This window comes from Geosmithia morbida, assembly GCF_012550715.1.
Source record: "Geosmithia morbida isolate 1262 chromosome Unknown scaffold_17, whole genome shotgun sequence".
Lineage (NCBI taxonomy): Eukaryota > Fungi > Ascomycota > Sordariomycetes > Hypocreales > Bionectriaceae > Geosmithia > Geosmithia morbida.
In genome coordinates, this window is record NW_023336204.1 from 271,145 (window position 1) to 285,774 (window position 14,630).

Below are 14,630 nucleotides of genomic sequence, written 5' to 3' on the forward strand. Positions count from 1 at the left end.
GCATGTTGGTGAGTCAGAACAATGGTAAGGGAAAGTACGTTTCCTGAATCGGTGGGGAAGGAGCGAGGCAGACTAATAAGAGAGTGAAAAAAAAAAAAGTGTGACTTTGGGACCTGGGACTTCGAGTGACCTGACTTTTAGACGTACGAGTTGCACTCACGATCTGAGAAAACAATAACGTTCACATTCTTTCCTCTATCCTGCTTATACTCAACTCTCTTCCTTCTCAGTCCTGGACACATACACCCTCTCCTTCTTCTTCTCAGTCGCTCAAAATCCCGCGCGTAGCCGGGAGAGGCTGAGGCTGTTTGTTGTGTGGCGAGATCCAAAAAAGAGAGGAATTCATTCGAAATGCACGGCAACTCACCAGAGCTGGGATGGGTGGTTCAGAAATTCGGTGGAACGAGTGTGGGAAAGTTTCCGGAAAAGGTGAGATTTCGCAGATGAGTGGCCTCTTGAAAGGGGGGGAGGGGGGTGAGGGACTTGGGTTTACTGAGCTGACATCTTGAGCCGCTGTCTTGCAGATTGCCCGTGATATTGTTAAGTATGTGTCTACTGTCAGGACGAGGGCCGGACCCGACAAAAGGATGAAGGTCCGGAGAGAGGGAGGAGAAGGGAGTTGAACTGACGTATGCAAACAGGGCGAGTCTCTCTAAGAACAGAGTCATTGTCGTCTGCTCAGCCAGGAGCACGGGGAAGAAAGCAGAGGGTACTACCAGCCGGTGAGTTGCACATTCGTCAATCGCCATAGACACCACATGCTGAATGTGGAAACAGCCTTCTCGGTGTCTACGAGAAACTCAAGGCCGTCAACATGGCTGGCGTTACGGAAGATGACCAGGCCGCATTGGTTGAGAGCGCCAACGGGCTGATGCTCGACATCTGCAATGACCACATCTTTGCGAGCGAGGCCTACGTCACCGATGAGCGGATCCGCACCCAGCTCATCGGGGACATCAAGAAGGAGTGCCAGGAGGTCATCGAGTACATCGCCGCGGCCAAGCGGTTCAACCTCGAGATCAATGCACGTTCCAAGGACCGCGTCATCAGCTTCGGCGAGAAGCTCAGCTGCCTGTTCATGACAGCTCTGCTCAGGACGCATGGAGTCGAGGCCAAGTACGTCGACCTGTCCGAAGTCTTCCATAACGACTCGTCGCACGTGCTGGGCTCCGAGTTCTATCGACTGGCCGCCGCCGTCTTCGCCAAGAAGATAGCCGCCTGCGAGACGTGCGTGCCCGTCGTCACCGGCTTCTTCGGTAACGTCCCAGGCAGCCTGATGGAGGGCGACATCGGGCGCGGGTACACAGACCTCTGCGCCGCCCTGTGCGCCGTCGGCGTCCGGGCCAGGGAGCTGCAGATCTGGAAAGAGGTCGACGGCATCTTCACTGCCGACCCGACAAAGGTGCCCACGGCGTCGCTGCTGTCGTCCATCACGCCCTCGGAGGCCGCCGAGCTCACCTTTTACGGCTCCGAGGTCATCCACCATCTCACCATGGACCAGGTCATACACGCCCAGCCCCCCATCCCCATCCGCATCAAGAACGTCAACAACCCGCGCGGGAACGGCACCCTGGTCATGCCCAAGGACGCCGACGGTACTGGCGTCGGCGCGCCCCCACTGCCGCGCGCCCCCGCTAAGCCCAAGAGGCCCACGGCCGTCACTATAAAGGACCACATGAGCATCATCAACATCCACTCGAACAAGCGGTCCATCTCCCACGGCTTCTTCGCCCGCGTCTTCTCTATCCTCGACAAGCACGCCGTATCCGTCGACCTCATCTCCACCTCCGAGGTCCACGTCTCCCTCGCCATCCACTCCAGCAGCCAGCAGCTCAGCAACATCTCGGCGGCGCAGAAGGAGCTCGAGGAGGTCGGCGAGGTCTCGATACAGTCCAACATGGCCATCCTCAGCCTCGTCGGTGCCGAGATGCGCCAGATGAAGGGCATTGCCGGGAGGATGTTTTCTACCTTGGGAGAGCACCAGGTCAATCTTGAAATGATTTCTCAGGGTACGTTCTCTCCCCCCTCTCCCTACACCCCCCCTTCCCCATATTTTGCCTTCATGCCAGGAAGAGTGTAATCCATCGTGCTAATCGTATAAACAGGCGCCAGTGAAATCAACATCTCGTGCGTCATTGCCGCCGAAGACGCCACGAGGGCCATGAACGTCTTGCACACCCACCTGTTTACTTTCCTGGACTAAACGAGCGACTCATCCGTATATGGAATAAAAGGCGTATCACTAGACATCATCTATCTCGGCTCGGAAGCAGGGGATACAAGCTATGAAGCTCCCCCCTAACGATAACCGTTGCCTTCTCTCAACTAAGGGGAGAAGAAATGCGGGTTATGGGCCACAGAGGCGAGAGAGGGAGAGAGATATATATATAGGGAAGGAGAGACACATTTTCAATGGCTCCACCATCGATATCCTCTCCCCTCTCCCCTCGCATGGAGTATTGGGGCTTTTTTTTGACTCGGTATCTTGTTAGAAACAAAACAAAAAATTCACCTTCGAGGTATTATTAGATCTCGAGGAAGAGGGGAAGAAGGAGACTATTTGCATTGCTGTGCTATTCCTCTACCCAGTGAACACTTTACCAGCGGATGAACAAGAAGAGGATAAATCACGCCTGCCACGATTTGCAAGAATACCGAGAATTTTCAATGATGAAAGAGTAATACACTCTTAAATACTAGTAACATTGCGGGTTGGTGGATGTGGGCAAGTCTGATGCCAAAACAGGGGCGAGGGGGCAGCAGCACTATCCGAGTATATACAGATTACATGTACTACGAGTTATGCGGAGGAGAGCCAGCTCCGTAATAATGATTGCCCATCCACTCACAGACCGCCATCCCACCAAGACGTCTGCCGCAGCAAGCTTCCCTCTCGACCTTGAAACTCCACAACAATCCCGGGCACACAGAGAGCAGAGAGAGCAGAGAGAGAGCAGAGAGAGAGAGAAAGAAAGAGAGAGAGGGGCGACGACATTGGGCTTTCTACTTCTTAATGATGCACCGATTCATGTCAGACGGGGCATGCAACAGCGCCTGAAAAATATACACACAATAATAATACAACAAGACAGGAACAGAACAGCTATTATCTGTTCCCCTTCCACCCCTCCCGCACCGCCCACCATGTACAAGACGTCCCGCAATCGGGGTGGTGGCATTCTGACGGCCCTCAAGGCCTCGGAGATGATCGACGTCAAAGCGAGGTTACCAGCTGGTGTGTCCCCTCACCCTTCATTACCCCTTCTATGCCTGAAAAGAAAGAAAACGAGACCTGACTCCCCCCGCAGAGATCCTTGTGAGCATCCTTGACTACCTACCCGTTTCCGACCAGATGCGATTCGCCCGTACATCCCGACGGATGAAGGACATGGTATACGACGACACGAGATGGGTATCAAGACTGAAGGCCATGGATTGCTGGGACGAGGCCGAGGCGCGCAGGAGGTTCGACGAGTCGATACGACGGAGGAAGGAGGCCATCCAACGACAGCAGCAGGAACAGCAGCGGAGAGCAGTCGCCGCCGCCGCTGCTAACGGAGTAGCACCGCCCTCGCCGGCATTATTCGATGCGACAGAGGAACAGCAGAAGCAGCAGCTGCAGCTGCAAATGCAAGAGCAGGCTGTTGTGAGGAGGAGGGCCACATCGGAGCTGCGCGACGGGTTCGAGACGATGGAGATATCGGGAGCGGCAGCGGCGGCGGCGGGGTCGGGGGAGAATCCGGAGGGGTACCTGGACGTGTTCTCGCGGGTGCGCAGCGTACGGGGCGGGGCGCGCGGGGAGTACGGGCGGATCCACGGGGCGCTGAACCCGTTCTACTCGGACCTGGTACGGTCACGCACGCACACGGAGCCCGTGGTGTTCAAGGCGTTCCGCGACCCGGAGCGCCAGGCGCAGATGCTGGCCAACCTGCGGCGGTTCGCACGCGCTGACTGGACGGACGGGTACGTGGAACGCGTGAGCAAGGTGGACTCGATGATGGGCGTATTCGAGGGCGCCGTGCTGCGCGAGTTCGAGCAGGGGTACGAGTTCTGGGACGTCGACGGCCGCATGCGCCGCTACGCCCACGTGCTGCACATCCTCAATGGCGGCAAGAGGGGCGCCGACGTCTTCATCCAGAAGCACCCGCTCTTCGACGACGGGGACATCGCCATCAACCCCGTCCACTGCCTTAGCCGCGTCGCCCCCGACGAGGTGTCGCTCGAGCCCTCGCGCGTCTTCTTCGAGACCCTGCTCGCCAAGGTGAATGAGCAGGCAGGCATCGTCGAGCGCATCTTCGCCACAGAGGCCCCCGCCGTCTTCTGGTCCCTGCTGGACAGGGTCAGGGACGACCTCATCATGGAGTACACCACCCCGCTGTTCGACGAGGCCCACGAGCGCAGCGCCACGGCCTATGTAAAGATCGTGTCTGGTGTCTTTGAGCAGACGCTGCTCTTCTTCAAGTCGGTCACGCCGCCATCGTCACCATTATCTCTCGATGCGAAAGAAGGGAGCAGCAGCAGCAGCAGCAGCAGCAATGGCAACAAAAGCAACAACCAAAAGCCTGGAAACATCGACGACGTCGTGGAACGTGCCAAGGTATTCACCCTCCAGGTCTTCGAACCCCACATCGACCTCTACCTCCAGGAGGAGCTCGACGCCTTCACAAAGCACGCCGAATCCCAGGTGGACCTGTGGGAGAAGAAACTGTCGGAGCAGGACTCGTCGCTCGAGTCCTTCTATATGTCCAACATCAACCGGTCGGCCGACAAGAAGGACTTTCTGAGCTCGTTCAAAAAGGTGGTCATGATGCCCGTGACGGTGCTTCCCAGCATCGGGTCACCCTTTGCGCCCAAGACGGCCTCGAATGGTCCCGCCGCGGCAGCACAGCAGCAGCAGAACCGATTATCCCAACCCGCGACGGCGCCTGGGCTAGACGTAGGACGCAAGAATCCGCTACAGGGGGCGTCGGCACCGACTGACGAGCTGGCGGCCAAGGCGGCGCTGATGGCATCCAAGCTCGAGGGCATCAAGTCGCTCTTCAGCATCGAGGTGGCGCTGGATCTGGTGCACGCGGCCAAGGCGAGCCTGGGGCGGGCGCGTCTGCTGATGCAGCTGGGCGGGCAGGTGGGCGGGGAGGCGCGCGAGCAGTGCTCCAACATGTTTGTGGTGCTGCTACGGATTCTGGGCCAGCACCACGTCAGGAGCGGGTTCGCGCGGGCCGTGGACCACCTGTCGCACTACAACCCGCGCGAGGTCAGCGAGCACAACGCGGCGGGCGTGGCCCCGCTGGTGACGTTCATCGAGCTGGTCAACGTGGGTGACCTGATCTCGCAGATGATTGACGTCTTCTACGAGCAGCAGCTCACGGGGCCCAAGATTGCCGACAAGAACGACTTCCTAGACCCTTCAGGCTTGGCCAAGAAGAAGTTTGAGCAGATGCTGGATGAGAGCGTGGCCGCCGGCCTGAACAAGGGCATCGACGTCCTCATGGATGAGGTGGAGTACCTCAACGGGACCATGCAGCTCCCAACGGACTACAACCCCGCCGGCACTACCACAACCGCCGTCGCCGCCGCCGGCAGCGGAACATCGTCCGCAGCAACGTCGGCGTCGACGAGCGACAAGCGTGCGTCCGTCTTCACCAACCCGGGTCTCGACCTGGAGGACACTGGCCCCACCCCGACGGCCAAGCGCATCGTCGAGCTCGTCTCGTCGCACACAAAGATGCTCGTGGGCACGACGGACAAGTCCATGCTCGACGTCTTCAACGCAGAAGTCGGACTGCGTCTCTTCACCGCCATCTGCAAGCACCTCAAGCGCCAGCGCATCAGCACCGACGGCGCCGTCAAGCTCATCGCAGACATGAACCTATACTTTGACTATGTGCGCACCCTGCGCAACCAGGACCTGCTGGCCTACTTCCGCGCCCTGCGCGAGCTGAGCCAGATCTACCTCATCGACGCCGGTCACGCAAAAGAGATGGCCACAGTCATCGCCGACGGCGATCGCTTCGGGGGTATCTTTCGCGCCGAGGAGGTCTACGAGTTTGCCCAGAGGAGGGCAGACTGGTATCATGTGCGTAAGAGCGTCGAGAGGGCCATGTACGGCTTGGACTGCCTTGTCATGTGAAGGTTGATACCCCACTTTCTGTTTCCTCTTTCATTTTTATCCCAGATTTTCTTTTTGATTTTGAAGAACCCATGATTACTATTACTACATTCATGACACGCAGCGTATGAAAGGGAGAACCGGGCAAAAGAATACAGCATTTCATTCCATCTTGATTGTTTTCTCATGCTGCAAAGATATATGCTATAAGCGATTTGCATACAAGATAGTAGTAGTACACTGCTTTGGCAATAGCCCCTCTTTACTCAGAGCCCTTGGTGGCAGACTTGCCACGACGAGCGGTAGGACGGGCACGGTGGTGCTCGGGAATCCAGCTGTCATCGATGGTGGCGGTGGTGGCGGCCGTCTCATCCGACTTCTTGGGAGCGGAAGCGCCATGGGCAGAACGCTTAGGGGCCGAGGAGGGGAAGAAGGTCTCGAGCCAGGTTTTGTAGACAAAGTAGAGGATACCAGCAAAGGTAGCCGAGATGAAGAGGTAGAGGAAGATGCTGTTGACATGTTAGCACCGAGGCATTGATAAAAATAGCGGGTGTACATCTTACATCTGAGGATCAAGGAAGCTGATGGGAGCCTCGACAATGGCAGCGATATCGTTGTGAGCCTCCACCTGGAAGACGTTACCCTTGCTGTCGGTGACGACGGCTACCAGACGCACGCGCACGTCCTGGGGCAGCATGTCGACGGAGAAAGAGTAGGGTACGCTCTTTGACTCGCCGGCAGGGACGACAACCTGCTGCTGGACGGCCGTCAAGTTGCGCAGGATAGTATCATACAGAGGCGTGTCGTCGGAGACGTCTCTGGTTGTGAAGAGGGAGCCGGAGACGAAGGCGATCTGAACGGGGCTTTCGTCCCTATTGGCCAGCTCGATCAGGGCCGTTGTCGGCCGGCCATTAACCAGCTTGACGCCGAAGATGTCGGCGTCGGGAAACGAGGTGCTCACGTCGGCCTTGAGGTCGGACAACTCGGTCTGCTTGGTTCCGGGCTCAGCAGCATCCTGCGTTGTAGAGGGGTAGGGTTAGCCGATGGTGTCTTGGATAACGACGAGAAGAAGCTTCAATTTACCTGGGCCAGAGCACCGAGGAACTGGAGCGCCAGCATGGCGAGAACGGACGGCTTGTAGAGCATGATGAAGGAGGAGATACAAGAGAGACCAGATTGGAGCGAGACAAGAAGAGTTGGACGAGTTGAGGAAGAGGGTAAGGAAAAAGGAAGGGTTCGTGATGGGGATCAAGGTGTGACGTGGAAGGTTCTGGGGCGAGTTGCCTGTTTGGGCTTTGACCCCAGTACGGACCCCAGGAGGGATCCACTACAGGCAGTGGACGTGCTCTACTCTTAGGCGGGTAACGATGGAATTGTAGGGGATTTATAGGGGCCTGTAGCTCTCCAGTTGGTAGAGCTCCCTATTCCTCAGTACGTGCACTGGCAGTGAACACCTCAGATTCAGGTACTATCATGTATAAGCTCTGCATAAATGTACTGATGAGCCACTGCCTTAATACCGGACTGGTCGTACCTTCCTTGCCTTATTCGACCACGATAGCCTTGCGACTGCCTACTTCCCATCAGATCCTAGACAGCCTCATCCGACGACATCCCAGTTCACCACCGCCACCAGCCACCCACTCGATCGCCTCCGAACCACCCATAGACGAAGGAAATACAAGACAAGATACGCATACCCGGGAACTGGATGCAAAGTGACCCGCCGCCACCCAGGCCTTGCCCACGATGGATGGCGGCAAGACAAAAAGGGCCGCCGCGCTGATGCTGTCGGCGCGCGACCGCCGTCTGCGCCAATCAGTCTGCTTCTGGTCCGAGTTCATAGAGCGCTGCATTAACAGGCGTCTAGATCCCGACAGCTTCCAGTCTCTTGTGCGCGTCGTCCACGATGAGCACCCGCTCCCTGCCCCCGCCATCGCCGACCTCTTCCTCCGTCCCCAGCCAAACTGCTGCTACAGCCTCGACCCGCGCGTGCCGCCCTACCTACAGGTCCTGAGTGACCTGAAGTACATTGATGCCTCGGCCACGCTCAGGGCACTGTACCGATACTCGTCTTCCCACACGCTCGTCGAGGCGCAGCGACGTCGAAGCCAGCAGTCTGACGGCCATCACAAGGATCCCGCTGGTGTTGCTGCTGCTTCTGCTGCCGACCAGACGACGACTCCGGTAATAAGATGGAGGAACTCGTACTGGGTGGAGGAAGTCATCTTCTTCCGACTGTGCAAGTCTGTCCACGAGGGTCGCGCCGTCCAGACCACCAGGACCGCCTTCGACGTCCTCAAGATTGTGGCCAAGTGGCTGGCCCTCTTCACCGAGGCGTCGTCCGCCTTTGCCCATGACCTGCTCAACAGCGAAGCCACAGGGTCCTCCCAAACGTTGCAGATGGAGATGGAAACGGCCAGAGCCGCCTTTGTGCCCCTACTGCTGCGCCTGACCGACAACCCAGTCCTGCTCAGGGTCCTGGCCAAACCCGCGGCCAAGCACGCCCGCAGGGAACTGTCCCAGAACCTCGCCGCCTTTGTGCCCACGCTGCAGCTCGTCAATACCGGCACTGAAAAGTCGATAACGGAGAAGCTAGAATTTTTTCGCACACGTGTGCTCGCCAGCCTGGACCCCGTCGATAAGAAGAAGAAGCAGGCTGCTGACGCTGCTATGAATGAGATGCTCGACTCGGCTGTTGGCCCTGACGCCTTTGAGGTTGCACATGTGCCCATAGTGACGACACGTGTCGGCATGTATATCCATCTCAACGCCGTGGTGAGCCTCTAGACAGCATCCCTCCTCCTAACCTTGAACATGATGCTGATACCTTGTTACAATAGCTCGTGGCCCGCCCCCTTGTGGATGACAACCTCTTTTTCAACTTTATCAACAACAGACATCAAGTGAGCCCCCTTGCTCCGCTTCGTACTCGGTCCTTGTCCTCCCATTTATCTCTAACAAACACCCTAGGGCGACAACCAGACGGCTGCCATCGACCTCGTGCTGGCATCCTTTGACGTCCTCGCCAACGCAATATTTAGAGACGGCGGCAAACAAGACGCGTCCTTGCTCCGCTCCTTTCTCATCAACAAAGTCCCGCTGCTCCTTTGTCAGCTCCTCCCGCCGGGATTCTCGACACCATCGGCTGAGATGTGCATTACTAGTGCCCTCAACCAAGTGGACAGGAGTCTTTTCCCGACGGCGTCTCTTATGTTTGACGAGTCGCGCAACAACAACCCTTATACTGAGAGTGTGCGCGAGGATTTTTGTGCCGCATGCGTCCTCCACGGTCTCATCAATCAGGAGCACGTCGAGGCCATTCTCGGCGAAATGTCCATGTCGTATGAGCCCGAGAAGAAGTCGACTGAGAAGCTCGTCAACGACTACCAGGCCGGGAATATCAGGATTGTCGATCTCCTTGGGGACCTAGACAAGATGGACGGAAACGTTGCGGCTGTAGCCCATGCCGTTGCCGAAGTATGCTGCTCACAGACTAGTAGCACGTGAAAAACAAGGAAAAAGAGGCTGACCACTCTGTACAGATCATCCGGAGACTCTGCAATGAAAAGGACACGGCCTCCTTGAAAACTCTCTGCACGGACATGGTGCAGAAGCTACAGTGCCTAGACATTCTACTACTATTCGAGACGCTCCCCTCAATTCTGGGGCCGCTATGCCAGCTCTTGGAGGGATGGCACTACGAGGACGACCAGGCCGAGTACCAGCCTGTGTACGAGGAGTTTGGTGCTATCCTGCTGCTTGTCCTAGCCTTTACCAACCGCTACACGCTCAAGCCATCGGATCTGGGGCTGTACTCGCCCGACTCCAAGCTGCGCAAGATCATAACCCACTCGCACACGTACCGCGGCAAGGAGCAGCTGTCGGAAGCGGAGGACAAGTGCCTCAACGGCTGGATACTTGGCCTGTTTGACACGGAGGCCGGCGGCCTGGGCGACGAGCTCATGTCGTCATGTCCGCCACAGGAGTTTTACCTGCTCATCGCGCCGCTGTTTTACAACATTGTCGTTGGGTATTCGCACGGATATATCAATGATGAGAGCCTCAAGAGTGGGGTCGAGTGTAAGTTCCCGCTCTCTCTCTCTCTCTCTCTTATTTAGAAGGAAAAAATCATATCTCCCCCCTCTTACCACCCCCACGTCGTTTTTCTACTGTACTTGTCTCGATACTGATTGAAGACGCAGACCTGGTTGATACATTTCTGTACCCGTCCCTGGTGCCGGCTCTCCTCTTCCTAGCCGACTACCTCAAGATAGACCAGAAGGAGCAAAAGGCTGTCATCAAGGTGCTCCAGCTGATCCTACTGCCAGCGACGATATCGAGCGAGGCGACAGCCATGCTCTCGTCTGTGAAGCGCATCGTGGCCAAGCCGCTGGCCAACTCGCTGCAGATGTACCTGCACAAGCGAGACCCGAAAAACGTGGACGTGACGCCGCTCTTAGACTCTCTCAAGGATAGTATCCCGCTGTCGCGACGGTCAGGGTGGGCCGACGCTAGCGAGATAGCGGAGTGGGCGCGCGCCGAGCCGCATGGACTATGGACAAGTCTGCGCACCACCACTCAGGGCCTCATGCAGTGGTCCATGCAGCCGCAGATGACGATCACGCCCATGACGTACACGCACCGGCAGTTCATCCTAGGCGTCAAGATGATGGGCCCCCGACGTGTTCTCCGCCTGATCCTTGAGGAAGTCCGACGGCGACACCAGGACCACAGCGCCAAACCCAACAACGTCCCTGCACCCAGCAATGTCGCTGGCGTTGTGAACGATGTGGCCACAGCGCTCATCTGCTCCCCCGACGTGACCAACGAGCCACCGGCGCCCAGCATCGACAACGCACAATCCCAGGCGCAACAGCCGCAGAGACTCCTCACGCTCCGCGACATGCTCAAGATGGAGGCCGACAAGTGTAGAGAGATACACAAGGAGGACCCCATCCTAGCGGACATTATCGTGCGACTCCACCGTCGTGTAGAAGCCCAGATGGAGTACTCCCAGCCTCATGGCGGTGAAGCCGGCGCTGCCGCAGCCGCCGCAGCTGCAGCTGCAGCAACAATGGACATGGATAACAACGGTAGCAACAACGGCAACAACAGCAATAACAATAACGATCATGTTGTAGGTACAGGTGGAGATGTGGCAGGGGCAGGTGGAGATGTATCGCTCGATGCGATGGCTGCTATGCATGGCGATGCGACGGCCATGGGGCTGGACATGTCCTCGCTCGACGGACTACACGGCGACGGCGGGGATGTAGGCGGGGATGCAGACCTGTTTGGCGGACTTGATACCCATTTGGATGCGGCTGCGTTGGACGGGATAGATTGGGGAGACGGGATGGACCTGGTATAGTGGGCAGAGATGTACTTGATCGGTTGAGTGGTGTAAGATGTAGACTGGATTCAAGCGTTGCTCTTCTTCAACCAATTGGAAGAGGTTGAGGACATGGTTCATCCTGACAGACCTATGCGTACATAATAGATATATTAAACACGGTGTAAAGGAATATGAGAAGACGGAGTATGATGTGTCAAGAGATAGAATGTATTCATGCTAAGAGTGCAAAATATGGTATCGTATTACATGGTCTTAAGCGGGGATATTGAAATACCATGAAGAGATGTATGATCAAGCCAGAATGAAACAGGTATAAGAAACAAACGCACACAAACCCCACACCTTACTTCTCCAACACGGTATAATCAACCTTCTTACCCAGAACAAAGCCATCGAACAGGCCGAGGAACAGGTCGCGTCCCTTGAGCAACCAGACCATAATACTCGGCAGCTTCCACCCCTTCATCTGGCCGGTAGCCTTGCTCCGACCCAGGGTGACGGCAAGCACATTCTTTGTATCGGGGGCGTAGACGGGGATGGGTGTACCGCTCTTGAGGTGAGGGGGCAGATGCACGGCGAGGTGGTGAGCCTGGCTGCTGGCCACGGTAAACTTGGGGGGTTCGAGGGAGCCGACGTCCCCGGCGACGAAGATGTCCGGGTAGCCCTCTGCCTGAAGGGTGGTGGTCTGCTTGATCTGGCCGGCGGCGTCGAGCAAGTCGGCCGGCACGAAGCCGGAGTTGGGCACGAGGCCCAGGGCGGGAAGGTAGACGTCCGTCTCGAGGGACGTGGTCTTGCCGTCGTTGGCGGTGAGCTGGAGGGTGGTGACGCCGGTAGAAGGGTCGGTGGTGGAGGCCGTGACCTTTGTGTTGGGGATGAGCTTGATGTTCAGCCGCTCCAGCTCCGTCTTGGCCTGGCGCTGGACCGACTCCATGCACTGGGGGTCGAGGGGCCTGGCGCCGGTATAGACGAAGTGGATCGTCTTTCGGTTGGGGCCGGACTTGCCGTACTCGCTGCCAAGCTCGCCGGCCATCTCGGTGCCGGTGGGGCCGCCGCCGGCGACGACGATGGTCTTGGCGGCCTTGATGCCAGACTGGAGCTTGGCGATGAGCGCGCGCGTCTCCTCCGTGGACCCCAGCGTCTTCCACGGTAGGCCGTCGACAGTGCGGGCCCCCGTGGTGATTAGGAGCTTGTCGTAGCTTATGGTCCTGTCGGCGCCGCCGTCGGCATTGGGCGTCACCGTCACGCTCTTGGACGTCGGGTCCAGCTGCGTCGCCACGCCGAGGATGAACTCGAACTTGTCGGCGTCCTTGTACTGCCCGAATTGGAGATCCAGAGCTGCGAATACCTTGTCGTCGGGGATCTGGCCGGGTATCAGGACGCGAGGCATCGGCGTGGGGAAGTGCAGGTGCGTGTTGGGGGAAACAACCACCAACTTCCACTCGTTACTGGGCAGGACCACGTTGCGCATCACCTGGCGGATGATGGACACGGCGGCTATGCCAGCGCCTAGAACGACGATCGTCTTGGTCATGATGGGGGGTCTTTCTTCTTTTTCTTTTTTTTCTTTCAACAGAGTAGTGAGTAAGTTGAAAATTGTTGGAGGCAACTTCTTCTTCTTCCTGACGGTGAGCCAACCCTCAACATACTTATACTCTGACCCAAGGGTCAGCAATTCTTTAACCCCGTTTCGCGTTCAATATGTTCAATATGTACGTACCCCTGCCTGTCCCGCCCCGGGGGGGGTTCAAGTGGTTCCCGGAGTCTTTGTCTAGACCTCCAGTCCAATCACGATGAGTCCTGGCTTGGTTGATGCCAGGGTTCTATCCCGACGCTAAGCCTTTTCAGGATCCCGCGCGCGTTGTTGCGATTTCATGAATCTAGAACTGTTTTATCAGACTTGGGGGTTTGTTCCTATTTTCAAATGTGGTATAACGTGGTGACCCTCGACGGTTAGATACGAGTACAATTGACAGGCTTTTTTTGGGGTGGGATTAATAATCAGCAATAGAGGTGCTTTGTCATTCTTATCAATAAGCACAGGCGATCAGAGAGCCGCACTTGACTGGTGCTTCATTAGTAATTCAGTCGTCCAGACCTTTGAAACCTAAAGCTCAAGGTTAATTCAAAACACCAAGCGATGATATATCCATCTGTGGCAATATTCATGCTTCTCTCTCTCTCTCTCTCTCTCGTGCTCTCTTGATCTTGTAATATTATGGAAGAAAGAAAATGATTGATTGGTCACTTCGCATTTGTGTGATGATGGTGGCAAGGAAAAGAGATCCAGATGAAGCACCGTCAGACGTGATCGGGGAAAGGCAATTCAAGAACCTTCGTACATGTAGTCACGACTGATAGAACCTGTTAATAGTCAGGACCCTTGCATCACGACTTTGGGAGATGTGATGTGATCGATGTCCTGGTCACTCCCGTGTGGATTGCCTTCTCCACTCAGACTTCGGGTGATATGCAGGGCAAGAGGGTCCTGGCCAGCAGCGGACGGGTACATGTACATATGATACCAAGACCGGTGCTGTCCTTTTCTTGTTATACCCGTTCACACGCGTAAACAGGGAATCATGGGCCATCTTTTTCTCCACGTTACTTGGGGAAGAAAGTCGGAGAGTAAGAATATCGAGGAAGTACCGTGAGGTAAAAGAGAGAGAGAGAATGTGTGTGTGTTCTATAGGTGTGTCACAGTGTCGATTCTTGGAGGGTATCGCCGTTTCTGATGCATCCTGTATGAACCGTCGACCAAATTGACATCACTACAATGTGCTAGAATCCCGGAAAGAGAGATGTAGTCCGATGTGCACTAGCTTGATGGATCTCAATCAAGGCATTGTTGGTACTCCTTACGGGTACCGGTGTATCATTACTCGGTATCACTACGAGTGATGGAGGGAGACGGGACGGTGGCCAAACGGTTGTTCCCGGTGCGTGCAAACATCTCTGGGTGTCTGAGGGGTGGAGATGAAAACGGGACACCAGCGCCGACCGAGGTACAGGGGTGGGATAGAGAGAACCGGAGAGAAGGATGCATCATACCAGAGAAGGACCCCAAGGTTTCCAGAAGCGACCAGAAGCAGAGGCATCAAGACCCAGAATTACCAAGGATGGGACCTGGACGACTCAAGCAGTCAAGTGATGACTTGCAGGCAG

At 56.5% G+C, this 14,630-nt stretch overlaps 6 protein-coding genes across 6 annotated transcripts; 4 read left to right on the forward strand and 2 right to left on the reverse strand.

Annotated features, from left to right (window-relative positions):
• Nucleotides 1–351: 351 nt before the first annotated feature.
• GMORB2_3317 (aspartate kinase) lies at nt 352–2,203 on the forward strand (the record flags this gene model as incomplete). The annotated part of the gene is made up of 4 exons (XM_035465293.1): nt 352–429; nt 525–544; nt 778–2,009; nt 2,106–2,203. The coding sequence occupies 4 exons, from the start codon at nt 352–354 to the stop codon at nt 2,201–2,203; spliced, it is 1,428 nt and encodes a 475-aa protein (XP_035318842.1).
• Nucleotides 2,204–3,144: 941 nt separating this feature from the next.
• GMORB2_3318 (recyclin-1) lies at nt 3,145–6,130 on the forward strand (the record flags this gene model as incomplete). The annotated part of the gene is made up of 2 exons (XM_035465294.1): nt 3,145–3,235; nt 3,309–6,130. The coding sequence occupies 2 exons, from the start codon at nt 3,145–3,147 to the stop codon at nt 6,128–6,130; spliced, it is 2,913 nt and encodes a 970-aa protein (XP_035318843.1).
• A 241-nt stretch (nt 6,131–6,371) lies between these two features.
• Nucleotides 6,372–7,255, reverse strand: GMORB2_3319 (Translocon-associated protein (TRAP), alpha subunit; the record flags this gene model as incomplete). Its single annotated transcript, XM_035465295.1, has 3 exons — nt 6,372–6,618; nt 6,673–7,124; nt 7,193–7,255. 3 exons carry the CDS (start codon nt 7,253–7,255, stop codon nt 6,372–6,374), a joined length of 762 nt encoding a protein of 253 aa, XP_035318844.1.
• Nucleotides 7,256–7,858: 603 nt separating this feature from the next.
• On the forward strand, nt 7,859–11,073 carry GMORB2_3320 (uncharacterized protein; the record flags this gene model as incomplete). Its single annotated transcript, XM_035465296.1, has 5 exons — nt 7,859–8,887; nt 9,083–9,589; nt 9,655–10,192; nt 10,315–11,038; nt 11,061–11,073. The coding sequence occupies 5 exons, from the start codon at nt 7,859–7,861 to the stop codon at nt 11,071–11,073; spliced, it is 2,811 nt and encodes a 936-aa protein (XP_035318845.1).
• Nucleotides 11,074–11,114: 41 nt separating this feature from the next.
• On the forward strand, nt 11,115–11,483 carry GMORB2_3321 (uncharacterized protein; the record flags this gene model as incomplete). Its single annotated transcript, XM_035465297.1, has 1 exon — nt 11,115–11,483. The coding sequence occupies one exon, from the start codon at nt 11,115–11,117 to the stop codon at nt 11,481–11,483; it is 369 nt and encodes a 122-aa protein (XP_035318846.1).
• A 328-nt stretch (nt 11,484–11,811) lies between these two features.
• GMORB2_3322 (NADPH-dependent 2,4-dienoyl-CoA reductase, sulfur reductase, or a related oxidoreductase) lies at nt 11,812–12,999 on the reverse strand (the record flags this gene model as incomplete). The annotated part of the gene is made up of 1 exon (XM_035465298.1): nt 11,812–12,999. One exon carries the CDS (start codon nt 12,997–12,999, stop codon nt 11,812–11,814), a length of 1,188 nt encoding a protein of 395 aa, XP_035318847.1.
• Nucleotides 13,000–14,630: the final 1,631 nt, after the last annotated feature.